This window comes from Schistocerca piceifrons, chromosome X (genome assembly GCF_021461385.2).
Source record: "Schistocerca piceifrons isolate TAMUIC-IGC-003096 chromosome X, iqSchPice1.1, whole genome shotgun sequence".
In the NCBI taxonomy this organism is placed as follows: domain Eukaryota; kingdom Metazoa; phylum Arthropoda; class Insecta; order Orthoptera; family Acrididae; genus Schistocerca; species Schistocerca piceifrons.
In genome coordinates, this window is record NC_060149.1 from 111314718 (window position 1) to 111342693 (window position 27976).

The following is a 27976-nucleotide window of genomic DNA, read 5'->3' on the forward strand; positions in this document are numbered from 1 at the left end:
ATTCATGTAGTCACAAATTTTTTTATGGTGCTAGGAGAGAGTGTCGTGTACAACATACTAAAAATCCCCACCCATGGGGTGTGAGTGTTAGGGCGGGGCGGGGATGGGGGAGCTGCTTAAAGGTAACGTTTTTAAGTTTTTCTTGAATACCTCGAAAACTACGGCTTCTATTGAAAATGTTTTCCAGCACAAAATTAAACTACAATTAATTTACTACAAAAAAGGTCCTATTTATTTTTTCTCTAGAAGTAATAGCTTCTGCATTGCAGGGGATGGAAAAATTAAAAGTTACCGAAAATAGTGTTTTAATGGTATAAAATTAATGCTGATTGTTAAATGACATGGGTTATGGACCAATAGTAAATGACTGTACCATATCTAAGTACAGTAGAACCATGTGTTCTGGGGATGTGACTGGTGGCAGTGGGAGGAAGTGGGGGTGTCAAAGTGTGAGGGAAGGCAGGTCGCCAGAATGGGGTTGCTTACCTCCCTCACTTATGGATCTGCAAAACAAAGAGCAAGTGAGTCCCCACTCACTCTACACCATTATGTTGCAGGAAACAACTACACACTGTTTAAAAATCATATCGAGCCTTCCACAGAATGTCCCATAAATCACTGGTGACTCAGTGTGCAGACACAACTGGAGTGTGTTTATTTTCCACAAAATGTGTTGTGCGCACATGCGTATGGGAAGTGTTTATTTTCCACAAGATGCATTAACACTAAATGAAATTCAGATAATAGTTACTAAGAAAATCAGAAAAATGGTTCAAATGGCTCTGAGCACTATGGGACTTAACATCTGAGGTCATCAGTCCCCTAGAACTTAGAACTACTTAAACCTAACTAACCTAAGGACATCACACACATCCATGCCCGAGGCAGGATTCGAACCTATGACCGTAGAGGTCGCACGGTTCCAGACTGAAGCACCTAGAACCGCTTGGCCACATTGGCCGGCCAAGAAAATCACACATATGAAGAGAATTTATGGAAATATCTGTACACTGCCTTGCACTGCTAGTACAAAAATTAATTGTTAGTCATGCTGTACAACTCTAATGCCCTGCATTACAAGCTCGGGCAGGTCTGATGGGAGGATGGGGGTCTGATGTGAGGAAGAGGCATAACTGATTCCATTCTAGCAAAGAGGGTTGAAGGATCCCTTGGAGCAACTGTCATCTGCTCATCATTAGAGGAGTTTACTGGAATGACTTTTTTAAGTAGGGAGCAGCCAGTTGATCTACAAGTACCACAGTAAAATAGGGATGGACAAGGCCCTGCAAAGATTTATGAGTGGGTCACTGATCATCCTCTCTCTCTCTCTCTCTCTCTCTCTCTCTCTCTCTCTCTCTCTCTCTCTCTCTCTCCCCCCCCCCCCTTTTTTTTCCCAAAATATTGGCTGTAATTCTGGCGCCATGAAACAGTCTAAGAATAATGTGGAGTTGTCTCTGGCTAGTATGAACAATGCTGTAAAAGTGCGTGGTGAAACAGTAACTGTAGGCCCTCTGACAATTTTCCAAAGATCAGCCACTGCAAAAAAGGGTGATGATGTTGCAAAGCTTATGGAATAAAAATTATCTTCATTCCCACCGGCTCTTTTTCATGAATGGGGAATGAGGAAAAGAAAGAAATCTTCTCTATGTTGCTTTTCCAGAGGACAATTATGCAACTTATGACCGAAGAATGATGACCAATATAGTAGGTGGAAGCTTTCCACTTCACCGTGTGAAATTTAATGTGGGCTGCAAGTTTTCTGTACTTTGCAATCAATAGGCTATGTACTCAAACATTATGGTCAGAACTGAACTATGGTTTTTGACGGTTACGGTGACATCAACAGTACAAAATGGGCAGAGCAGAAGAGAAGGGTCCTCACAAAAACTTTAATTGTCAATTTTAGTGAAAGCATGACTGATTGTCACTTTACAACAGGAGAATTTTCTCCCAAACAAAAAGAACAAAAACGAGGTTTATAGAATGCTTCAGTGACAAAATGACAGCAAGGGCTATTCAAAACAGTAGTTACTACAGGAGATGCTGATGATACTATAGCGAAATGTACATTAGAGAAAGCTGACCCGCACCCCATTGTCATGAAAATGGGGGAGGATGTCAACTTGATGGTTTTATTCTTTGCTTTTTCATGACCAGGCACTATACTTCATGTAGCCTGGTAAGGGCAAGGTTGAATCCAAATTGTTTTCAACAACTTCCTTTTGCTGAAATCATCACATCACATCCTCCTCATCCTCCTCCTCCGTGAGCTTAGCAGGTACAATACAACCTCCGCCATTTACAGCAAAAGCGAAGTATAGTACCATCAGAATCTCCTGTAGTAACAACTGTTTTGAATAGCCCTTGCTGTCATTTTGTCACCAAGGCATACTATAAGCCTTGTTTTGTTTTTTCTGCTTGCGAGAAAATCTCCTGTTGAAGAGTGAGTCAGTCATGCTTTCACTAAAACTGAAAGTTTTTGTGAGGACCCTTCTCTTCTGCTCTGCCCATTTTGTACTGTTGATGTCACCATAACAATCAAAAATCATTGTACAATTCTGACCATAATGTTTGAGTATGTAGGCTACGTACTGCTGGTTTACTGAACAGCTTAAAGTCCCAAGCAAATGAAGACAATATCCAATGTCATTGCACAGGCTGGTGAGAAAAGGTTTCTGGAAATTTATCACGTGCCTGAATATCAGGAAGATCTGAAAACTCCAGTATGCTGCATTCTTCAAAGCATCAACAAAGCCAAATTCAGATCTCTTCTCACTGCTACCATCTACAGGAGCTACACAGCACCTGGGTTTATTTACTGGTGTATTGATTTTCTGTTTTTATATAAATGCTTTTTACAGCACAGTTTCTTGTTACTTACAGATGTTTGGTAACAACAATGGCTTAACAGGCCCCTACTGCAGACTGAGTGGGGATGGAACTGACAGGAGAATGGATTACTCTAGCCAAAGACAAACAAAGACCCAGTAGCACCTGAAGCTCTACCGAACATCTTCTGCCAACATTCTGCTGGGTGTGGAATAATGATGTGGATGCTGAAAAGCTGGCATTACATGTTCTTTAGTACGTGTGCAAATGGTGCACTGTTGCCCAATCTGCAACATGATGATGAAGAAGATACACTACTGGCTATTAACATTGCTACACCAAGAAGAAGTGCAGATGATAAACGGGTATTCATTGGACAAAAATATTATACGAGAACTGACATGTGATTACATTTTCATGCAATTTGGGTGCATAGATCCTGAGAAATCAGTACCCAGAACAACCATCACTGGCCGTAATAACGGCCTTGAAACGCCTGGGCATTGAGTCAAACAGAGCTTGGATGGCGTGTACAGGTACAGCTGCCCATGCAGCTTTAACACGATACCACAGTTCATCAAGAGTAGTGACTGGCATATTGTGACGAGCCAGTTGCTCGGCCACCATTGACCAGACGTTTTCAATTGGTGAGAGATCTGGAGAATGTGCTGGCCAGGGCAGCAGTCGAATATTTTCTGTATCCAGAAAGGCTCGTACAGGACCTGCAACATGCGGTCGTGCATTATCCTGCTGAAATGTAGGGTTTCGCAGGGACCGATTGAAGGGTAGAGCCACGGGTCGTAACACATCTGAAATGTAACGTCCACTGCCGTCAATGCGAACAAGAGGTGACAGAGACGTGTAACCAATGGCACTCCATACCATCACGCCGGGTGATATGCCAGTATGGCGATGACGAATACACGCTTCCAATGTGCGTTCACCGCGATGAAGCCAAACACGGATGCGACCATCATGATGCTGTAAACAGAACCTGGATTCATCCAAAAAAATGACGTTTTACCATTCGTGCACCCAGGTTCGTCATTGAGTACACCATCGCAGGCGCTCCTATCTGTGATGCAGCGTCAAGGGTAACCGCAGCCATGGTCTCCGAGCTGATAGTCCATGCTGCTGCAAACGTCGTCGAACTGTTCGTGCATATGATTGTTGTCTTGCAAATGTGCCCATCAGTTGACTCAGGGATCGACACGTGGCTGCACAATCTGTTACAGCCATGCGGATAAGATGCCTGTCATCTCGACTGCTAGTGATACGAGGCCGTTGGGATCCAGCATGGCATTCCGTATTACCCTCCTGAACACACCGATTCCATATTCTGCTAACAGTCATTGGATCTCGACCAACGCGAGCAACAATGTTGCGATACGATAAACCGCAGTCGCGATAGGCTACAATCCGACCTTTATCAAAGTCGGAAACGTGATGGTACGCATTTTTCCTCCTTACATGAGGCATCACAACAACGTTTCACTAGGCAACGCCGGTTAACTGCTGTTTGTGTATGAGAAATTGGTGGAAACTTTCCTCATGTGAACACGTTGTAGGTGTTGCCAGTGGTGCCAACCTTGTGTGAATGCTATGAAAAGCTAATCGTTTGCATATCACAGCATCTTCTTCCTGTTGGTTAAATTTCACGCCTGCAGCACGTTATCTTCATGGTGCAGTAATTTTAATGGCCAGTAGTGTAAAATTGTTGATTTTTGAAATGTACCCATTCAAGGTAAGATGATGTTATAAAGTAACTAATGTAGATTTTATTATTATTTATAAATTCAATGGGCATTGAACATTGATTTTATACCATTAAAATTCTATTTTTTAATAATTTGCAATTTTTCCATTGCCTGCAATGTAGAATCTATTAAGTCTAGAGCAAAAACGGATAGGAACTCTTCTCTAGGAAATTTGATGTAGTTTAATTTTGCACTGGGAAACATTTTCAACAGAAGCCGCAGTTTTCGCATTATTCAAGAAAAACGTGAAAGTGACATTTAATGCTCACAAGATGAGGATTTTCAGTATGTTGTTCACGAGACACTCCTCTATCACTGTATAAAAAAATTGTGACTGTAGGAATTTTTTCTGCTAATTTTCCTTTGTTGCTTGCTCTATATCTGTACAGTGTGAAAATCGGCAACTGATATTACATAATGGAAAGTGTGAGGTCATCCACATGAGTGCTAAAAGGAATCTGTTAAACTTCGGTTACATGATAAATCTATCAAATCTGAAGGCCGCCAATTCAACTAAATACCAAGGAATTACAATTACAAACAACTTTAATTGGAAAGAACACCTAGAAAATGTTGTGGGGCAGGTGATCCAAAGACTGTGTCTTATTGGCAGAACGTATAGAAGGTGCAACACATCGACTAAAGAGATTGCCTACACCTTGCTTGTCCATCCTCTTTTGGAGTACTGCAGTATGCAATCCTTACCAGATAGGATTAATGGAGTACATCGAGAAAGATCAAATAGGGAATTAGTGTGAAGGTGATTTGATCAATTCTCTGCCAGGCATTAACTGTGATTTGCAGAGTAGCCATGTGGATGTAGACTAATGATCCATGTCAGTGTACTTCAAAACTGGCAAATGTGATTAACACTATGCCGTCCGATGACACTACAGTGGTGTCGTGCATGAAATAGCGGTCAACAGCCGGTGACACGACAGTGGTGTAGTCTGCATAGTATCGCTCAGTGGCCGGCGACACCAGAGTGGTGGTGTGAGCATAGTATCGTGCAGTAGATGGCGACAGCTCGTTAGTATCTTTTGCATTCTGTTGGTGTTTTGTTTAGGTAACAATAAGTTACACACCTCAACAAGTGTTTTGTTTTTGTAAGTACTTGTGCCCTTTCATCATGGAAGATGAAAGAGACAATGAGATTATTTACGATGAATGCGCGGACATCTTGTCAAATGACGTTCCGGACAACTTGGCCGATTGGATATCAAAAAAATGGAAGTGAAGCAAAATTGTAGGAAGATAGTTAAATATGTGCAAGAAGAATTCGGCGAACGCTACGATTACCAACTGATTCGGCTAAATCAGACAGTGCACAGTGGTCAGAGAGTGATTTACCGAGGACCAATAATAAATTTGAAGGATCCCCGGGTCCTAATATATTTCCCAAAGATACACAAGAGCGTCGAGGATATCGTACAATTATATATTGGGAACGATCTAGCTGAATACATTAACAACGAAACCCAAAAGTACTACAGTCAAAATTGCAATAAAAGAAACTGGATTTTAAAAAAATGCCAAATTTGTCGACATTATGGGACCCACTCTTAGAAAATGGTTTGGGCTTGATATCCTTAAGTGAATTGTAAGAATCCGTTGATAGACACACTGATATTTCGCAAAACAATGTCCCACAACCGATTCAGACAAATATTACCATTTTTACATTTTTCTGACAGAAACAATAAACTGGATAGTGCTGACCGGCTTGTCAAAGTGCAATTTCTAATTGATAATTTTTACAAAAAGTTTAAAGAAATGTTTAATCGAAGTCAAAACATCTCAACTGCTGAAGGAATCGTACTGTGGCGTGGATGGTTAAATTTTAAAGTTCACAATACATCAAAAATTGTGAAATACAGAATCCTCATTTGGATGCTGTGCAATTCAAATACGGGATACATTTCCTCATTCAAGATATATTTCGGCACTGGACAGCCTTTAGCAAAAACAGTGATGGAACTACTGACACCTTCTGATGGAAAGTGGCATCACCTCTGCATGGATAATTATTATAAGAGTGTAGAACTTGCAGAGGGGGGTTGGGTTGTTTGAGGAAGGAGACCAGACAGCTTGGTCATCAGTCTCACCGGAATAGGGAAGGAAGTCGGCCGTGCCCTTTCAGAGGAACCATCCCGGCATTTGCCTGGAGTGATTTAGTGAAATCACGGAAAACCTAAATCAGGATGGCCGGACGCGGGATTGAACCGCCGTCCTCCCAAATGGAACTTGCAGAGGAGTTACTTGAAATGAAAATTCGAGTTTGTGGAACGGTATGGCAAAATAGAGGATTTCTGGAAAATTAAAGCGCGCAAAAGTCAATGTAACTTCCTGGCAGATTAAAACTGTGTGGCGGACCAAGACTTGAACTCGGGACCTTTGCCTGTCGCAGGCAAGTGCTCTTTCTTTCTTTATTTATTTATTTATTTATTTATTTGAGATACATATTCCATAGATCCAGTATGGCATGATTACGCTTGGATGCATAACGAGTCAAAGCAGATACAATATAGATATCATACAATACAAAACATACTGATATATTACACATGGTAGATGAATGATTCAGAATTGGTACAATACAATAATATAATCAAGATAATAAACAATACAGTACAAAAATACAATAGTGATAAAAAAACAATACAGATAACAATGACAAAGGAAATAATCTGAATTACTACTCAAATTACTGATCTCTGTTGAAGAATTCATCTAAAGAGTAGAAACATTTTTCCCATAGAAATTCCTTTAGCTTTTTTTTTGAATAGCATTTTATTTTCTTTAAGACACTTTATATTACTCGGGAGTGTGTTAAAGATTTTAGAACTTGTGTACTTTACCCCTTTTTGCACCAGAGAGAGATTTTTCCATTCACAGTGCATATCACCTTTCCGCCTTGTGTTATAATGATGGTATGCCTCATTTGTTTCATATTCAGAGAAATTGAGAAGAGTGAAAGCCATGAGTGAGAGGAGATATTGTGAGGTAGTAGTTAATATACCTAACTGTTTAAAGAGATTTCGACATGAGGTTCTTGGAGGGACACTACAAATAATTCGGACTACTTTTTTCTGGCTTACAAAAATTTTTTTTGAAAGTGGTGAGTTGCCCCAAAAGATTATTCCATAGCACATCACTGAATGAAAGTAGCCAAAATACGCAGACTTTGATACGTTGATGTCTCCAATTTTGGAGATTATTCGGATGGCAAATGTTGCTGAGCTAAGCTTTTTTAGTGTTTGCTGTATGTGGAATTCCCAGTTGAGCCGGTTATCTATGTGAACGCCTAGGAACTTTGTGCACTGAACGCTCTGCAACTGTTGGCTCTCGTGTGCAATGTTAAACTCTTCTTGGCTTATGTAACTGGATTGGAACTGCATGTAATTTGTTTTACTGAGGTTTATTGCTAGAGAATTTGTTGTGAACCAGTTCAGAGCATTTGCAAGTGCTTGGTTGGCATTTAACTCTACGTCAGTGGAGGTTTTGCTGGCCGTCACTATACTTGTGTCATCGGCAAACATTGTGATGTTGCTAGCACTATTTGAGGACAGGGGTAGGTCATTAATATATATAATAAATAGGAGGGGACCAAGGACTGACCCTTGTGGAACTCCATGATGTACTGTTCCCCAGTCAGACTCTACCTCTCCTACTTGTAGATTGTTAACACCTAATACTATTTTTTGTTGTCTGTCTTCTAGATATGATCTGAGCCAGTTACCCATTTGTCCACGGATTCCATATTGTGCTGCTTTTCCTAAAAGTATTGTGTGATCAATGCAGTCGAAAGCCTTAGTCAGGTCACAGAATATGCCAACGGGTAATTTTTTCTTGTCAAGGCATTCTAAAACATTATTTGTAAGTGCATAGATTGCTTCAGTTGTAGATATGCCCGATCTGAAACCAAATTATTGTTTACTAATTAGTGCAAATTTTTCAAGGTGACTGAATCCTGACGTATATTAATTTTTCAAAGACTTTAGAAAATGCTGTTACAGGAGAGATAGGACGATAGTTGGAAACATCTGTGGGATCACCTTTTTTGTAGAGGGGCCTCACAGTAACATACTTAATTCTGTCAGGGAAGATACCTTGATTTAGAGAGGAATTGAATATATGAGCTAGAACTTTAGAGAGTTGATTACAGCTGGCTTTTAGCAGTTTGCTGGAAATGTCTACACCCGACGAATTTTTACTTTTTAGAGACATTATGGGTTTTTTTTACTTCTTGCACGGTTATGGGGGCCCATACCTATCATGCCTATAGAGTTAGGGAAAAGTTCTTTCAGAGTTTTTATTGCCTTTTCTGAAGAGCCTTTGCATGCTGTTTTCTTAGCAACAGTTAAAAAGTGCTCATTAAAGATTTTAGCTACATTATCTTGATTTTGAACTAGCTTACCTTCATTGTTAAGAGCAATATTTTGGGTCTTGTTGGGGTAATTTGCACCAGTCTCATTTCGTATCACTTCCCATATAGTTTTGGTTTTATTAGTGGAGTTTTTGAGCACAGATACATACTTTTTAATTTCAGAATGACTTTGTTCAACATTTTACAGTATTTTTTATAGTTATTTAAAAGGTTAGGGTCATCTGATTTTTTTGAGGCAATGTACAACTCTTTCTTTTGCAAGAAATCCTAATTCCAGTGGTAATCCAAGGCTTGTTGGTGGATTTTTTAGTATGGGTTATATATATTCTTTTTGGGAAGGTACTTTCAAATATTAGAGGCACTTCATTACTGAGAAGGTTGTATTTGGAATTGGCATTTTCTACATTATACACTGGACTCCAGTCTACATTTTGGAGACATGATTTAAAGATCTCAATAGTTTCATCAGTAGATTTCCTAGTAATTTTCCAGTTGGGGCCACTATTAATCTCACAAATACTTGAATTGTTAATGGTGAGTCTATGTCCATCATGGTCAGAGAGACCATTCAGAACTTGCCTGACAGCTATATCATCAATCTCGGTTATGTCAATAAATACATTATCAATTAATGATTTCGTTCGTGAAGTTATTCTGGTGGGAAAATTTGCAACAGAAGCAAGATTATATGAGGACATCAAGTTCTCAAGATCTACTCTGTCTCTGGAGTTTGTTGGGAAATTTGCATTGAAGTCTCCAACAACTATGACATCTCTACTGAGTTTAAATATTGTGTATTAAGAGTGCATCTAACTGTTTCAAAAAAATGCTGAAGTTACCTGAAGGTGCCCTGTATAAAGCTACTACTGCTATATAAGAGTTATTTAAAGCCAGCTCTATGGCACACGCTTCAAACTGTTGACCTATACAAAAATTCAGCACATTAATTACACTACATGTGATGCTGTTGCTGACCTAGATCGCTACTCCACCTTTTTCTATAAATTTCCTACAGTAAGATGTTGCTAAGCAGTAATTATCTATAGCAAGTTTTTCAATATCTGACATAACATGGTGCTCACCAAAGCACAGAACATGGGCACAATCTATACCTTGTGGCTCCTGGATATTAATTAAGAGTTCATTAATCTTGTTGCTCAGGATACATATGTTTTTATGGTCTGTTTCCATGTACTGGGAGCCTGGGAAGAATCAGCTTTACCTGGTGTTTTCAGCAACCATTTGTCCAATGTCGTCTGTCTATACCCATTCCTGCAGTCTTCTTGTGATGTGGAGCACTCATTCTTCGAATCTGTGTGTTTTGAGTATACGTTGTTCCTGGCATTTACAACGATTTCACAAATAATGGAGGATAAGTGACTTTTTCCGTGCCGATTGAGGTAAAGGCCGTGGGTGGTGTAAAGATCTCTACTAAAATTTTGCACGTTAACCATTTGTACATTTGCGTAACGGTTGCAAATTTCTGCATATTGACTGTTTGTATATGCTACTGCCCTGTTTACACACGAGAATTGAGGCAAGTCATACCTGTGTGGAATATCGAGAACAATGACGTTTGAGTCATTTAGATGGTTTAGAGCAGATTTTAGGGCATTAACAGGATGCAAACCATCGTTGTGTGCGACGTCATTTGCACCATCACAGGTTACAATGAAGTCTTCCTTCACTGTCTTTCGAGAGATATTGTTTACAGTTGAAAGTACTTGGTCAAGACGAGCGCCAGGTTTAATAAAACCTGAAGCATTTACTTCACTGTTTACGCTTTTTAATTCGTGTGCAAAGCCTCTAAGGTGACTATCACCCATTAAACATACATTTATTCTTCTTGCTGCATTTGTGGTGTTAGTTAAATTAACTGTCGTCTTGAATGTTGAATTTACCTTGCTTCTGTTTACGAGTGACAGTTTTGGCTGGCGAGGTTCCACATTTTGCTTAATAACAGGCTTTTCTTTCAGATGGTGCACAATTTGTTCTTTTGTAGATAGGCCTGCCGTGTTTTTTGGAGCACGGGAGGAGAATTTATTACTAAAGACGACGAAATGATTGCGCTATGGTTAGCGTCACTGGTACACCCAGAATGTGTTGGAAAACTTGAAATGGCGACAGAATCTTCGGTCACTGTGTACACTTTATTTCTGTCGAATTCACTTACGCCCTGCTCGGTGATTTTTAGTTTTCTATGATCATTTTCAAGACATTTGAGTCTATCAGCTAACACTTTGTTTTCTGCCAAGGATCTGCGCACAATTTCTTGCAACGAATTAATAGTTTCAACTAGTTTTGCTTTGTCAGGATGGACTTCACATGTTACACACTTACATTTTGATCTGGATGGTTTTTCGCTGCGGGTTTTTTGCGTGGCGCTTGACTTGAAACTTTGCAAAGCACTTTCGTTGATCATCTTCTTGCTATTGATGAGGGATAACATTTGAAAATTCAAAATAACTGGAGGCACAAATTCACTAAACTTCACAATCGCCGCCATCTTAAATTGCAAGGTGTAGCATCTACCAACGGAGCTACCCAAGCACGACTCACGCCCCGTCCTCACAGCTTTACTTCTGCCAGTACTTCATCTCCTACCTTCCAAACTTTACAGAAGCTCTCCTGTGAACCTTGCAGAACTAGCACTCCTGAAAGAAAGAATATTGCAGAGAAATGGCTTAGCCACAGCCTGGGGGATGTTTTCAGAATGAGATTTTCACTCTGCAGCGGAGTGTACGCTGATATGCAACTTCCTGGCAGATTAAAACTGTGTACCGGACAGAGACTCGAACTCGGGACCTTTGCCTTTTGCGGGCAAGTCTCCGCGATATCCTTTCTTTCAGGAGTGCTAGTTCTGCAAGGTTCGCAGGAGAGCTTCTGTAAAGTTTGGAAGGTAGGAGACGAGGTACTGGCAGAAGTAAAGCTGTGAGGACGGGGTGTGAGTCATGCTTGGGTAGCTCAGTTGGTAGAGCACTTGCCCGCGAAAGGCAAAGGTCCCGAGTTCGAGTTTCAGTCCAGCACACAGTTTTAATCTGCCAGGAAGTTTCAGCATTTTTAATGCTATATATTTAAAGATTATCTCACAAGAAACATTTTTATTAATATAATATGGAGTCCGCAGTTAATAATGTTCAAGTAGTTAATGTTTTTATGTTTTTTTCCTCCCTTGTTTGATATTTTTTAAATCTATCTTATAATATTTTAATAATTGGAATATTTTTCTTTGCCTTTTTCTTTGAAGTAAAATATTGAGAGTTGTGATTAATAAGCTATATATATATATATATATATATATATATATATATATATATATATATATATATATATATATATATATATATATATATATATATATATATATATATATATGACTGCCTGAGTGACTGCCTGTGACTGACTGACCGAACATTGCCTAGTCCAATCTGCTAAGGATAGAAACTTGGAGTGAGTTGGAGTGAGGGCGTGGACCTTCTACTGTAGGCATCGTTTAAGAATGAACTGTCTGAAATTCCATTCCTAAGGGAGTGAAATAAGGGGGAAGGCTTTATGAAGATATGTTGCAATTAAGGAATTTTTTAAGTTAGAACTACAAAAACTGGCATTTGGTTTCTCGATTAGAAAATAACAAATATGGTTTCAGCCTTTTTGGAAATTAAACCACTAAGGGCGTAAAATAGTGAGTGAAAGTTTTCTTGAAAATAAACAATTACTAAAGAACAGCTAAGGAATTTACAAGGCTACATCTATGACAATTGGTATTTTACTTCTCAGGTAGAAATAAAAAAATAAATGTTTCAGCATTTCTGGAAATTCAATCCCTAATGTAGTGCACTGTTCTTTTTTTAAAAAAAATTTCATTATATTAAAAATATTTTAGAAGCTAAATTTATGAAAATTGATATTTCACTTCTCAGATATAAAGTGATATTTGTTAGGGGATGAAAGCTGCTATGGAAACATCTACAAAAGAACGCAAAATGGCATGATTAACAAAAACTTTGGACTCCAGCTACCAGAATCGCTTTGTAGTCAGAAATACAGTTGGAAAGTACCACACTTATATCGCCTTAATTAGCATGAAAAGCTCACAAGATGTTGCAATTTGTTAACAACATAAAAATTTGACTAAATAGAAACAAAACAAACCAGTCTATGCGAGTGAAGCAGCAGGCGCTAAGCTAGTCAAATAAATGCACACATATAATGTATTTACAGTTTTTCTTCATGCTCCACAGCACAAAAATTCACCTAAGTATGTTATTGTGTAAGCCTAACTGATTATCTATTTATCAGTGTTCTTGCAATCAGTGTTGTGAAACTTATCTTAGAAACAGGCAAAACATCAATATTTCTCGCACCATGCGCAACACACGAACAAAACCTTGCTGCACTGACATTTTTTCCAGTACAATGTTCATGGAAAACATATTGGATTCACATTGCTAAACACAGATTTATCAGATATCAATTTAGATGTGTACCAAGCATATAATGGTGTATCTTGAAAGACAAGTACTGACAACTGGTTATGTATAAATGCATGAATTTTGATATCATCCATTCCACCTTTTGATTATCTGCTCTGCTGTGAAGTCACATGATTCTGAAGTCACACAATGAAGTTCTTTATCTTCAAAAAGTTAGTTAGGACCGATTGTACAAACTCTGGTTAGCAGCTGGCTGAGCTCCATTCACCAAATAGTGCCGGAGATGTGTTGTACTAACCAGGAATAATGGAAAACCAGAGTATAAACTCGGCATAACGGGTTAGTGAGTTTAACTGGGGAATAAGTTTTGACTATGACAGGGATAGTGATAGAATCAGATAGTGATTATGAGATTTTGGCAGAATTATTTGCTGGAGTGAGAAGAAAGTGAGACGTCGCCCCAATTACTTTGAAGAATATGATGACTTCAAACGTCTATCTAGATTTCATCTATTGAAAGAACACAAAATTCATCTTTTTGATCTTGTACAAGAGAAACTGGAGCATATGACTGAGAGGTGAGACTATTTTTTCTGTTTATTTGTAGTAATATGCATTTGATATCATTCATTTGTGAATGATATCCTACCAGCTGGCGAATATTACAGTTGCTGAAGTATTATGAATAACTATTTTGTTTTATTTAGTAGACAGTGCCAAAACTGATCTAATAGAATTCATAAACTACACCAGTCTTGAGCCCTATTTGTGTTAACGTCTTTTTCATTATTAGACAACAACATTATGATTTTTAATGTAACAAAAAGTTTGATACTACAGTAACGCCCAGAGTTCACTCAGCCACGTGACAGCTGTAGCAGAGAATATTATTCACCCTTGCCTCCCAAAGAGACAGCAACCTTCCGTCTTTTAGCGAAAATATAAGGACCACAGCCATGTTAATGCTTTATAGCAACATAATTGTCTCCCACCTATTTTCATAAACATGTAAACTGTGTATTCTTATTCAAGCTAAGTTTAACCCAAGTCAGTAATTCTCTCTGTGCTGTAAGAGCATAGGCACTTGTCTTTCAGCTAACAGGAATTTAATCTACATAATCACAACAGTGAAGTGTGACTGGAAAATTATGTTTTTAAATTTCTCTTGAACTGTCACATATGGTGCCTCCTGCTTTTCTTTTCTTTCTTTGAGAAATGACTGTTCCACCCTTGAACCAGCTACTTCTGACATTCAGATACTTTGCCTCCATCCACTGGAGACGTCACTGGTACTGATGAGGGTACAGCCAGGGGTATAATAAAAAGGATGTGTATGACAATGAGCAATATGAACAAAAGACAATTTTGTTAATTATTTCAGTTCTCTGCTTTAATTAAATGAAAATAAAATAAACAAATGTATATTGATTAATATATTTTTATTCTGAAATCTTTTTTTAATTCTTTCTTTTCTAGTTCTTATTTTGAGCTTGATACTCCTGTTTTAACCAATACAGTTCTTCCTCCTTTCTCTGGGTCTGCTACTTTTGAAGCACCATCTAAACTCCACTAATTCTTTCATATTTGAGAACACATATTTTTATTCTGAAAAGAAAATTAAGTTTTAAGCTGAGATGATAGTAGAAAAGGAAGAATGACATGTGTCACGTCTTCTCTTACTTCCCCTTTCCTCCCAGATTACATATAGCTGCTAGAGATGAATGTACAAGCCAAAATTGTGTATGAAATAGTTACTGTTCCTCAAACATTTGGGATGAGAGACAAACACAACAGCTACAGCTTGCATACACACATAAATCCATTTCTACCCAGGCAATACAACACATATTATGGTTGTACATTCTAAATGTTGGCATCTTATTCTTCATATACAACCCCAATATAATTATTAATAATCATCATATCACAAACAGGATTTGTATACACCCGAGAACTGCAAAAGAGGATGTAAAACTACTGTTCACTAATTCGGCATAGGTACTTTCTGTACAACACCAATTGTTGCTGTAATGAATTAATGATTCAAACACTTAAGTAAAACAGCAAGCTATCCAGTAATACCTTTCAGAATTGTCAGTCAAATCAGTCTCCATGATGGTTAAGTTGTCGCAGTTTGTTGGAGACTGAAAAGACCAATTATTTCACAAAGCTGATTGCATCGATGGTTGCTACTGTAGTAAGTGCTTTCTTTCAAGTCATTATCAACCATACAACTAGATCTGATGGAATATTATCTTGCCTAGAAATGTCATTCGAGTCTAACTGACTGTGGCAGCCTTCCGTTGACAACTTAATCAAATCGTATATTTTACTGTAAATAACTTATAACCTACATTTCATGTATTGGGAACCACCAATCTGTAGCCTCTGCTACCTCGTTTTGTTATAACTGCTCTGCTGGTCTACGTGAAACTGCTTGTGAACTGAAACTTGCATATTCTTATCAGATAATTTATTCAGAAACTTAGAAAGATCTCTTCCTTGACAAACAACAAATATCTGCGCCTTTATCTAATTTAACGATAGATCGTTATGTTACACATAGAAGTACCTTACAAGCTTAGTTACATGTTTTGCAGTAATCTTTTCACTGTATGAGACAGCATCAGTTTTTGTGTTTTCTATTATGCTGTTGAGCTAATTTACAGCATCAACCATCTTCAAAGTATCCACAAGCAAACAGTTCTGCAATCTGGAGTGCTTATTGCGCTCATGCTAAACACTATTTCTGTAGATGATGATGAAATAAATATAAAATGATGTATGCGAAAATACCTAGCACACACTTCACTTGTTGCCAACTTAACTGGATGGGATTACTATTCCAGGAATAAAGTGACATTGTACAATGCGCACTGCAAGTTAACCTATGGTTAGCCTATTCCTTCGTTAGCTTTCCCTGGATTTATCCTGAGAATGTACAACTGGCCCTTAATTAGTTACATGTTCCTTAAGTCATCTGAACGATTCTCTTATCAAAATGATGTGGAACAAGTCAGTTTACAGGATATATACACGTGATTAGTTTACAGTATATGTACACATGATTAATGTTGACATTAATGAACATATTTTTAGTCATACTCATGCAACTACACTTTTTTACTAGCTACCAGTTTTTAAGTAAAAATTCAATAATGGAATGAAAGGAACTGTGCTGCAGAAATGATTTTAAATTGCATTTAAAACTTGCTTTTCTACTTGTCAGACTTTTATGTTATTGGGCAAATGATCAAAAAACTTTCATTGCTGCAAACTGAATCCCTTTCTGAGCCACTGACAGATTTAAAAGTGGGTAATGAAGGTCATTTTTCCCCTCTAGTGCTGTAGATATGTACATCATGTTCTTATCAAACTATCATGGATTATTTATGATGAATTTCATTAACGAATATATGTATCGTGATAGCACAGTTAAAATGCATAGCTCCTTGAAATGGTGTGTACTAAATCAGTTGTTGGTATAATTATTTGTTGAGGAAACTGAATGTAATTTTTTTTTCTTCCAAAATTTAGGGAGAGTCCAATTTCAGAGAACCACGTAATACTTCTTTGGAGAATATCATTTACTAACTCTTCTGTTCCTTTATCTCTAATGTGATTTATTGTAACACTAATATTATCTGCAAAATGTAGTAATTTTGCTTACTGAATGTTAATGGGAAGGTCTTTTACATATATAAGGAATAGGAATGGAGCCAAAATTGAACCCTGCGGGGCTACCCCATATTTATAGATTTCTGGAAAGAATTTAACAGGGTGCCCCATTGCAGACTGTTAATGGAATAAGTTCACAGATATGAGTGGTTCAAAGACTACTTAAATAATAGAACCCAGTATGTTGTCCTCCGCAGCAAGTGTTCATCAAGGGCAAGGGTATAATCAGGAGTGACCCAGTGTAGTGTGATAGGACCACTGTTGTTCTCTACAAACAAATGATTTGGCGGATAGTGTGGGCAGCAATCTGCAGTTTTTTTGCTGATGACATGGTGGTGTACAGTAAGGTGTGGAACTTGAGTGACTGTAGCAAGATTTAAGAGGACGTGGACAAAATTTCTAGTTGGTGTGGTGAATGGCAATTAGTTCTAAATGTGGGAAAATCAAAGTTACTACAGATGATTAGGAAGATCAAACCTGTAATGTTTGGATACACTATTACTAGTGTCCTGCTTGACACAATCAAGTCATTTAAATATCTGGGCATAACGTTGCAAAGCAATATGAGATGCAACGAGCATGCGAGAACTGTGGTAGGGAAGGCGAATTGTCGACTCAGTTTATTGGGTGAATTTTAGGAAAGAGTAGTTCACCTGTAAAGGTGACTCCATAGAGGGACGCTGGTGCGACCTATTCTTGAGTACTGCTCAAATGTTTGGGATCCTTGCCAGGTCAGATCAAAGGAAGACATCTAAGCAATTCAGGGGCATGCTGCTAAGATTTATTACCAGTAGGTTTGAACAACACGCAAGTGTTACGGAGATGCTAAGGGAACTCAAATGGGGAATCCCTGGAGGAAAGGCGACGTTCTTTCCAAGAAACAATACTGAGAAAATACAGACGACTGGCATTTGAAGCTGACTGCTGAATGATAAGGACAACATACATTGTACGTAAGGAGTGCGAAAATAAGATATGAGAAATTAGGGCTCATACAGAAGCATATAGGCATCTTTTTTCCCTCATTCTATTTGTGAGCGGAACAGGAAGAAAAATGTCCAGTAGTGGTACAAGGTATCCTCCGCCATGCACCACATGGTGGCTTGCAGGGTATTGATATAGATGTAGATGTTTTGGAAAAAGATGTCAGTACGGAAATTGGACAATAATTGTTTAAGTATTTCTTGTCAGCTTTCTTATGAAGAGGTTTAACAAATGCATATTTTGACCTGTCTGCAAAAATTCTCTGCGCCAGTGGAACATTGCATGTATCACTAAGGACATTACTTATTAAGTTGGAACAACTATTCAGAATTCTGTCTGAAATTCAATGTACACGACTTGAGCTTACAGTTTTCAGAATTTGTATAGTTCTACTAATTTCAGTGAAGATTGTCCTACTTCTAGCTGCTCAAAGTTTTGTGGAACGACATTTTTTATATATTCTCTTGCTGCTTCAACAGAATTACATAATCCTACCTTTGCTGCTACATTTAGAACGTGACTGTTTAAAGTACTTGCAACTAGTGAATTATCAGCCACAACAGTGTCACTTAGTTTTACTGTTATCGAAGAAAGTAAACGTCACACGACTGACCAAGATAAGTACATTTTGGTGGTATCACTTTCGTGGTGTAGGTCAGTTGAGCATTGTAATCATCTACAAAAGCGCTATTGCAGGATTGTATATTTGCCCACCCCATGAATCAAGTATAAGGAAAGATTTATTTTGCTGCACACAATGTTTAAGGTGATCCAAATATGACTAATAAAGAGTTGGGAGGCCAACTCCCCAGTTCTGATTGTATGATGAAAATTATTATAAATTCCCTCCGGATAGCTCCAACATCTCGAGAGACCCATAGACTGTACTTTCCACTGGGTTCTTGCAAACACAAGAACAATACAGGCAGCAGTTTTTTGAATGCAGTGACAAAATGCTACACGGTGTACGAGTGTGTAACTTTATACACACTACTGACTGCAACAAAGATTTTCTTCTTGCCTCTGAATGTCAATGTACATTTTATATTGACACTGGTTGGTTGGTATTTATGACAAAATCTCGGTCATAGGTTGTAAACAAGTCTTTGGTCTGCCACTGAAAGAGCTCGGCAGCTTCAAGAGCTGTTTCAATCTATGTCACCTCTTTCTTGGAAATTTATTTGGTGACATGGCATTGGCGTATTCTGTATCTTGTTTTGAACCTATGTTGTTGATCTCATGAACTGAAAATCACTCTCCTCTGACTTATACTGCATACTTGTAGCTATCACCCATTGCTGAAGAGTTGTCTCATCACATGCTGTGCAAGTTACTGGGCTTCAATGAATATACCGAACATCCATTTACCACTAAAATTTCCTTTCTCACTAACCATGAAGTTGCTCCCTTTCATTTGGAGTGTTTTCTAATTCCAATTAGGATGGGGGGAGCCATGCACGCACACACACAAAATTGTACCGTACTGTACAATGCGGACATTGCGTAAAATAGTTATTACCTTTTCAATACACGCATGAAATTAATTTCCCAAATTTACACGTAATTCTTTTCATGCCAAGTTTTTACAAAGTTTATTTCCATTTAGGCTGTATAATATTTATTTTATGTGCTGAATATATTCTTTTTGTCTTAATTTGTAATGTTCTCAACTACGATTTCTGAGTTTCAGAGCCTTCCAATTTAGAGAAAAATTGTACATAAAATGACAATGTGGGTACAGGCAATATGGAACAAAATGTTTTAATGGTGTGTACAAATGTTAACATCAAAATGAAACCTTCTACCTCAGTAAGTAACTAAATCTGAAGCACGAAAACTTTAAATGAAATATTCCATAATCATAACACAATGGTTAACTGAAGCAAGAAAACTTCAAATGAAATATTCCAAAATTGTAACACAGTGGTTAACTCTCATACCTTGTACTTTCTTCTTGTAATCTTCTGGTTTGTGTAAGTACATAGCTGCTGCATCTCCATTCAATGGGTCAATAGGATTTGGATATGTTAGCAACTGAGGCAGGAACGACTCAAAAATATTTGACAAGTCTGTGAAAGGAAATAATGCTCATTTACTTCATTGTATCCATATACATACATATGTGTGAAAATAATGTTTTTTTTTTTAATTACAGCACTTAAAAATCAAATCAAAGTGTGAATAGTGCACAATGATTTCAACAAATTACCTGGAGAAGTATATGCTTCAAAAGGCATTAAAAAACTAAGCAACATAATTTGCATTTTGGGGAATGCTATTTACCTATATTTCTCTCAGTAGACCATAAACAGAGGAACTGGGTAGTACTACCAATAACAAGTTAGGGATGGAGGATGGGAATATAAAGGGAAGCTAAAAACAAGATATGGTGCGAGGGATGATAGTGTATAGTGTATGCATTTTTAGTAAATAAACAGCCGGAGCAAAATTTAGTTCAACAACAATAGTGTTCCATATTCTCACTCTAAGACTTTAAAATCTCTTTTAAACCGAAGCATTTTATCCATAGACAATTCCAAGTACAATAAAGTGTCCTTATGAGGACAAAAAGATTACATTCTCATAGGTTCTGCATCCACTTAAACCCATGCTTAAAGCATAACTAACCACATGTTGCAGTTAACTACTTACACATGAAGTCTGAAGCAGACTTGTTGATTTCTATTAATGAAACTTACTTTCACAACAATCTGGGTTAGAAAATCCACAGATATAAAGAGAAAATTATGTCTACATTTTATTTGCAAATATCTACGTAATAACAAAATACTTAACTTCGAAACAAACTCATTATCAAAAGAGATACAATATACAACAACCCACACACAATTTCCTCCATCCTCCCCTCCCCCACTACATAATTTTACAACCTTTTTTTTTACCACTGTTGTAAAACATGAGTGTACTCATGTACAGTTAGCAGGACATAATTTCTTATTCTGGTACTTTTATTTTACAGAAATCGTGCAATATGTGAAACATATTCCTTCATGTTTACTCAAAAATTGTCACTATCTTTCATCTGTTTTGAAACAAAATGGAAAACGAATAATCTCATTTCTCCAAAGTACCTAGAATGTACTTTAAGTAACTGATAGTACTTTGAGGAGGAGGTTTGGGGTAAGCAAAAGTGTCACTTTGACTATTCAATGTTGCCACAGCAATATTACTTATCATTTTATACATGACTGCCAGACTACATGAATACTATTATTCTATTACCTGATACTTGATAATTTCTTTCTCTTTACTGCCACTTAGTCACAGATATCTCCTACTGAAGCAAATAAGAACTTGACTGATATCAGACTTTTGTACAGCAACAGAGTTGCATGAATATGAAATAATGTATTTACCTACTTGAGGAAGATGATAACTACGTGCTGATGATTTTCCTTGAAAATGTGTATTGGTTTCACGTGAATAGTAGTACCATCTGTGAAACAAAGCATAAGAAACAATGTGTTGCACATGGAAGTGCAACACGAAGAGTCAACCAGAAAAATTCTTGCTTGAATTTTAGCAGAAACCACACACCTGTAAATGTAAAATACAAGTGTAAAGGAGAAAAAGAAAAAAAAAGGAAAAAAGAAAAACAGACAACTGTTGACAATGTCAAAGACACACTCAACACGAAGTAGCAATTTTTGGCATCTGAAAAAGAAAATATGGACATGATACATCCTGCAATATTTATGCAGAAATATATGTGTCGTCTTACAGGCTCCAGTTAATGCAGAAGACAATAAACAGTCTTGCGATCCTGGCACAGCATTTAATGTAACTATTACCTCTGTACAAGCCTGAATGGAACAAAAATGACAATCTATTGTGCACAAAACAGCAATCTTGTGCAAATATGTGATCAGCCATTCATCTATTTCAGCCAATAGGTGAATGTATCTTTGAAAGTGTACATTTTTATATAATGCACCTTCCACAATTTGTATTATAAAGATTGGGGTAGTGGTACTCAAAATAATAAAACTTGCTCACAAAATAAATTTGTGATCTAGAAACAACTTAAACAAGAACCAAGCATTCACAATGTTTCGTCAACAAGTCTATCCAAATCTCTGTTAAACCAATACATTTAAGGAGTCTTGAGTCACTCAAGTAGCAGAGGAAAATCAGTTTAAATTAAATATTTATGAAATTTTAAAACTCTGATTTTTAAGCACCATCAATATAACAGTACTGGCTGAATAATTTTTTCTTTCTATAATGGGCAACACATAAATCAATTTAATTCAAATGATCAACACAACAAAGAAAAGTGACAAAAGCATATATTTTAATAACACAAGAGGCCTGCAGAACTTTACTGGTGTACACGTGTATGCAATGTGAACTGGCACTTCAGTTCCCCTATTTTCCAGCCATGTTTTGTCTTAAGTGAAATTCCAGTCTTCATTAAATCATATTTGAACAAAACTTTATGCATGTCAACAGTTAGCTGCTTTTCATTTTACTGTGATACTGTGTTGCACTAATACTTAAAAATGGAGGCATAAACTTTAATCCTCAGATCGTCATGGTTAAAGCTAGACATTCTTTCTTCCTTTCCCCTAGAGCTTATCTCACCTACTACGGTGTCTGCTTTTCTACAATCTGACAAATTTTATTTCAATATTAACTTTGAACCTGGATGCCCATCCTGGCACCACACTGATCACAGTAACCTAAGGGAGGGATGTCATGTACAAGGTGTGATCAAAAAGTAATGGGAATTTTTGTTTTTCTTAAAGAATCTTTATTTATTCATCAACATCAACTTCGTCCCCTACAGGGCCTCTCAGATATAACACACTTGTTCCAGTGCTTTTTACAATCTTGGAAGTACTTCTCGAACACGCTTTTCATTACGATGTTCGGCTCCTTCAGCTGCTTCTGTTTTTACCTCATCAATGGTGGCAAAGGACATCCTTTCATGGTTCTCTTCAGCCTTGGGAATAGAAAGAAGTCACAGGAGCCATATCCAGCAAATATAGTGACTGAGACAACATAATTCTTTTTTTTTCTCCACCAAAAAGTCATGAACAATCACAGGTATGAGCAGGAGTATTATCATGATGCAATTTCAACGAGTGGTTCTGGCACAATTCTGGTCATATTCTTCAGAGTGCTTCGCACAAATGGCACATTAATTTCCAGGTATTGATCATTGACCATAAGGTAGGAACTCATGATGCACTACCCCTTGTAATCTAAGAAAACAGTGAGAATAATCTTCACATGTGATCAAACTTCTTCAATTTTTTTCAGTCTTGGCTCTTCAGGCAGTTTTTATTTTGACAAAAGGGAATTCATTTCAACATAATACTCTTATTTGTACATTTTGCCACCTCTGTTAAAAGCTCTGTATTGTTGTCAACTTCATTCAGAAATTCCTCGGCGATGTTTACGCGACAATGTTTTTGGTAGAAATCAAACAATTTTGCTGCTACACATTTCAAGCCCAAAACATAAGAATTGATCGACATGAGCCAAAGGGTATACCAACATCATCAGCAACTCTCTAATGGTGATTCAGTGGTTTTTCTTGAACTGTATTCTTTACTACTTCTACATTGCTCTCAGTAACTGATGTGCTAGGGCATTTGGGGCAGTTATCTTCAACATCTACTCAACCCTATCTGAAATGTTTATACCACTCAAACTCTTGTCTTATTCATAGTAGATTCACCAAAAGCCACCGTCAACATTTTTAATATGATGCTGCTCTTTATTCTATTTTTCAAGCAAAATTTAATGCATATTCTTTGATCCATCTTTTCTGAAAGTAAAAATTCAAAAACACGTATAATCTTTTCGACTGTCAACAATAAGCTAAATATTCAAACCAGCTGGGAACGCAAACAAACATCAGGAACATATGTACCAACAGATTTGTAAAAATTTGAAAATTTTCCAGTTATTTTTGGATCACACCTCGTATGCCATCTGGCCTGTAACTCGCATAAACTTTGTCCTGTGCATCACTGTTTTTTAATTGTTTGCGTATCCTACTGCTTGAGGTGGAATTTGGCGACTGGCCTAACATTTGCCTAAACAAGTATGGAAAACATGCCTCAAAATCACATGCATGCTGGCCAGTGTATCAGTCCACTGCCATTAACTCACTGCACAGGTTTGATCCAGGTCCAAGTCTGAGTTACCTCCCTCTGTCTTAAGCTAGCATGCTGTGTGTTACACTATATAAGCAAGTCCATGTTAAACCTTGAGATTAATGATAAAGTTTTGATTTGTTTAATGAAAACAGGATATGATGCTCACACAAAAGATGCGGCTTACTAGCATGACAAAAAGAGGAGAAGAGGTCTCTCAAACCTTTAGTGCTGATGACTCAATGGTTGGTCGGTCGGTTGGTTGGTTGGGGGAGGGTAACAGTGAGGTCATCAGTCCCATGATCTAAGGTCACTGAAACCAAGGGAGGAACTACACAAACAGCACAGTCCAGTCAAGAGAAAGGGAAAACAGGTAAACGAAGAGGTAAAAGGAACATCAGTGCAGAAAGAAGAGTACAAAATAGGAGGCGGAGGGTGGGGGGAAAGGGGCAAACAGGCGTGCTCCCAGAGACGCTATGCGCATTGGGGCACCAACATTGCTGCCGACCACTCCTGATCCCTGCACCATGCCATGATCGCAACACAAAAGGGTGAACACCAGAGGAGAAAGACATAATAAAATGGAGAACTTTGCAGCACAAAAGACCAGACAAAACAGAGGGGGGAAGGGGGGGAACCAGGTCCGTGTGGAGACAAGGCCAAGGCTTTCATAACCAACGCCAACACTAATTAAGGGGCTCCAATTCCAGAGCGAAATTCAGTTACTCAATCCTGAGAGGACGAATCACTTTCACAAAAAAAAAAAACCAAGGACAGAAGGTCATCTGCTAACATGGGGGACAAGAAAGGTGTGAGGCTGTATTTTGTGGTAGGGCCAAAAGTTGGGGGCAGTCCAGCAAAATATGGATCACCATGAAATGAGCTTCACAACTACAAAGGGGAGGAGGTGGGGGTGGGTGGCACGGCGGCTCATTGTGGAGTAAAAACTCATGGGTCAAACAACACATGGCGGGAGTCTCCTTGATGGTTTAAAGTTTATTAGATGATGGAGAGTGGGGGGTAGGTGGAGGTGGTGGTGGGGGGGGGGGGGGGGCGGAGATGGTAGCCTCCCAAAACTCAGCCCACAACTGAGCAAAAAATGACTTTATGTAAAGCTGCAAATCCATCGCTGGAAGGGTCACAGAGGAAGTGGGGTCGGTGGCCACATCCTGGAGCTGTTGCTCCACAGATGCCCCCAAGTAGCATGCAGAACAGGGGTGACCAACTGTCCGGCAAAGACCACAAGTCCATTAACAGCAATGAGCAAAGGAAGGACACTTAATACACACACCTGTGGAATGCCATTCTCCTGGATCTATGGAGAGCTGAGAATGATGCCACTCTGAATGATCAGTGAGACAGGAACTGGCATATAAAAATCGGGAGGGAGGGGGGGACTCCCACTCATGGAGTGTAAGTAGGATGTGGTGGCACCTAGCTGTCATAGGCCTTACGAAGATCGAAGAAAACTGCAACAAGATGGCAGCACTGAGAGAAGGTCTGTCGAACTGCGGTTTTCAATCAAAGCAGATGATTGATCTGAGACTGACGATCCCAAATGCCGCACTGGTAAGGAGATAAAAGGTCCCAAGATTTGCAGACCCAACTGAGTCAATGAGCCACCATCCCTTCAAATAACTTGCAAGCAACACTGGTCACACATACTGGCCAGTACCTATCAAGGAATGATTGATCCTTGCCAGGCTTAAGGACAGAACCACAATACTGTGCGTCTATTGAGAGGGAAAATGCCTTGGAGCCAAATACAGTTAAACACCTGGAAGAGATATTGTCGTTGTGGAGGATTTAAGTGTTGAAGCAATTGGTTATGGATAGAAACAGGTCCAGGACGTGAATCTTGGGAAGAAGAGAGGGCCAGAAGTAGTTTCCATACAGTGAAAGGTTCACAAACGATGTTCAGGAAATAAATAAGAAACAACTGTTTTACAAGAAATTGCATACTAACTTTATTGGCTCTCTGTAGCTTGACATTTTCTTTTCATTACAAGATCGGAAATATCAGGCGTCAAAGTGTTCGCAGAGTTAATGCGGAGGATGGCCTTCATTGTTGCATCCTGAAGAAACGATCGTTCCTTACTTTTTACTTTTTTCATCACTGAGAAAAGCTGATCACAACAATACGTAGATCCAAACATGCACATGATCTGAGCCGCATTGTTGTGAAGCTTGGGAAATGTTTTTGCTGTAATAAACGTGTTGTAGTACCTCTCTTTCAACAAAGTTGAATTTTGCAAATCAATTATCTCCAATTGAAGTGAAGGTGACAAGTAATCGGGGGAAACTGAAAAAGGAGTGCTGAACAGCTTCAGTTCCATTTCCAAACTAGTGAGGTCTCGGAATCGTGTTTCAAACGACGTGATGAGCTGCTTTAACTTTGCTTGGTAATCGCCGAAAGTAGTACCTTCAGGTAGTTCTAAAGAAGCAAGACGACTGAAGAACGTTAAATGTCCATTACTCATCTGCCTCTCAAATAAACGTAACTTTTCCATGAACGCTTTGATCTGGTCGTGCATGTCAACGATTAGCTGCCCTTTGCCCTGCAGTGACAGATTTAAATTATTCAGATGCATAGTTATATCAGCTAGGAACGCCAGGTCTGATATCCATTTTATATCTTTCAGACAACACATTTCTTCCCCTTTCATTTCGAGAAAAAGGGATATTTCCTCACGAATGGCAAAGAAAACATCAAGAACTTTTCCCCGACTCAGCCAACGAACTGTACTGTGGTAAGGTATATCCCCATACTCCGCTTCGATATCTTTCAGGAATCCTTTGAATTGGCGATGATTCATACCGTGACGCCGCACAAAATTCACACACTTCACGACATCTTTCATTACGCCACCTAGCTCTACTGTTTCAGCACACAGTGCCTCTTGGTGAATAAAACAATGAAGAGTCAAAATGTCTTTCCCGAATTCGTCCCTGAGTTTATTTTTCAAACGAGAAGCAAAACCTTGGTGACGCCCGATCATTTGTGGTGCACCGTCTGTCGCTACAGAATGGTGCTTATCCCACGGCAAATTCATATTGTCCACTGACTCACAAACAGCTTCAAAAATGTCATGTCCTGTTGCGGTGTAATCGAGTGGTACCACATCCAAGAGTTTCTCAGTTACTTGCAACTCCATGTCGACACCACGCACAAAGACTGCAAGTTGAGCACAGTCCGATATGTCGGTGCTTTCGTCAAGCGCAAGCGAAAATGCAACAAAGCTCTCCACCTTTCTCCTGAGGTGTGTCTAAATCCACTGCCTTGTCCAGGATTCGACGAGACATTGTTTGCTTCGACAGGCAAACCCCTTCAACTGCCTGCACCTCCATTGGAAACAAACATTCTGCAACAGCTACCATGCACGATTTAAGAAGTGGTCCCACCGAAAATGGCTTGCCACTTGTCGCAATGATGTGAGCGACCCCGTAGCTTGCTCGAAGTGCAGATTCAGTAGTGTTTTCTCAGCTCTCATTCACCTGAAAATTATAAACGCATTACAGAACACGAACTATGTTGCATGTTTTGATACCCTCCGTATTACGAAACTGTTTTTGAACTTACGTCTCCTGCTATGTCGTTCTTAAGCCTGGCTACCAGTTCTCTGCGTGCAACACCTTCTAGCTGATCCTAGTGCGCAGCGTGAAGACGTGTATAATGTCGTTGTGTATTGTACCTCTTCGCAGAATTGAATACTTTATGACATACAAGACATTGCGGACGACCATCCCTCTCAATGAATAGAAAGGTATCCTCCAACAGAG

The 27976-nt window shown here is 38.6% G+C and overlaps 1 protein-coding gene across 4 annotated transcripts in view; it reads right to left on the reverse strand.

Moving 5' to 3' along the window:
- Positions 1-27976, reverse strand: part of LOC124723086 (ubiquitin-conjugating enzyme E2 H) — a 148697-nt gene that overhangs the window by 53818 nt on the left and 66903 nt on the right. For 2 of the 4 annotated variants that reach the window (XR_007006499.1, XM_047248264.1), the window contains exon 4: positions 20009-20137. Coding sequence is in view for 3 of the 4 variants with exons in the window: in XM_047248264.1 (XP_047104220.1) it covers positions 20009-20137 (129 nt within the window). In the remaining variant the exon portion in view is untranslated. Of the gene's footprint in view, positions 1-8265; positions 8502-14858; positions 15012-20008; positions 20138-27976 lie in introns of those variants that run through there. The other 2 variants (XM_047248265.1, XM_047248266.1) reach the window with 2 other exon arrangements.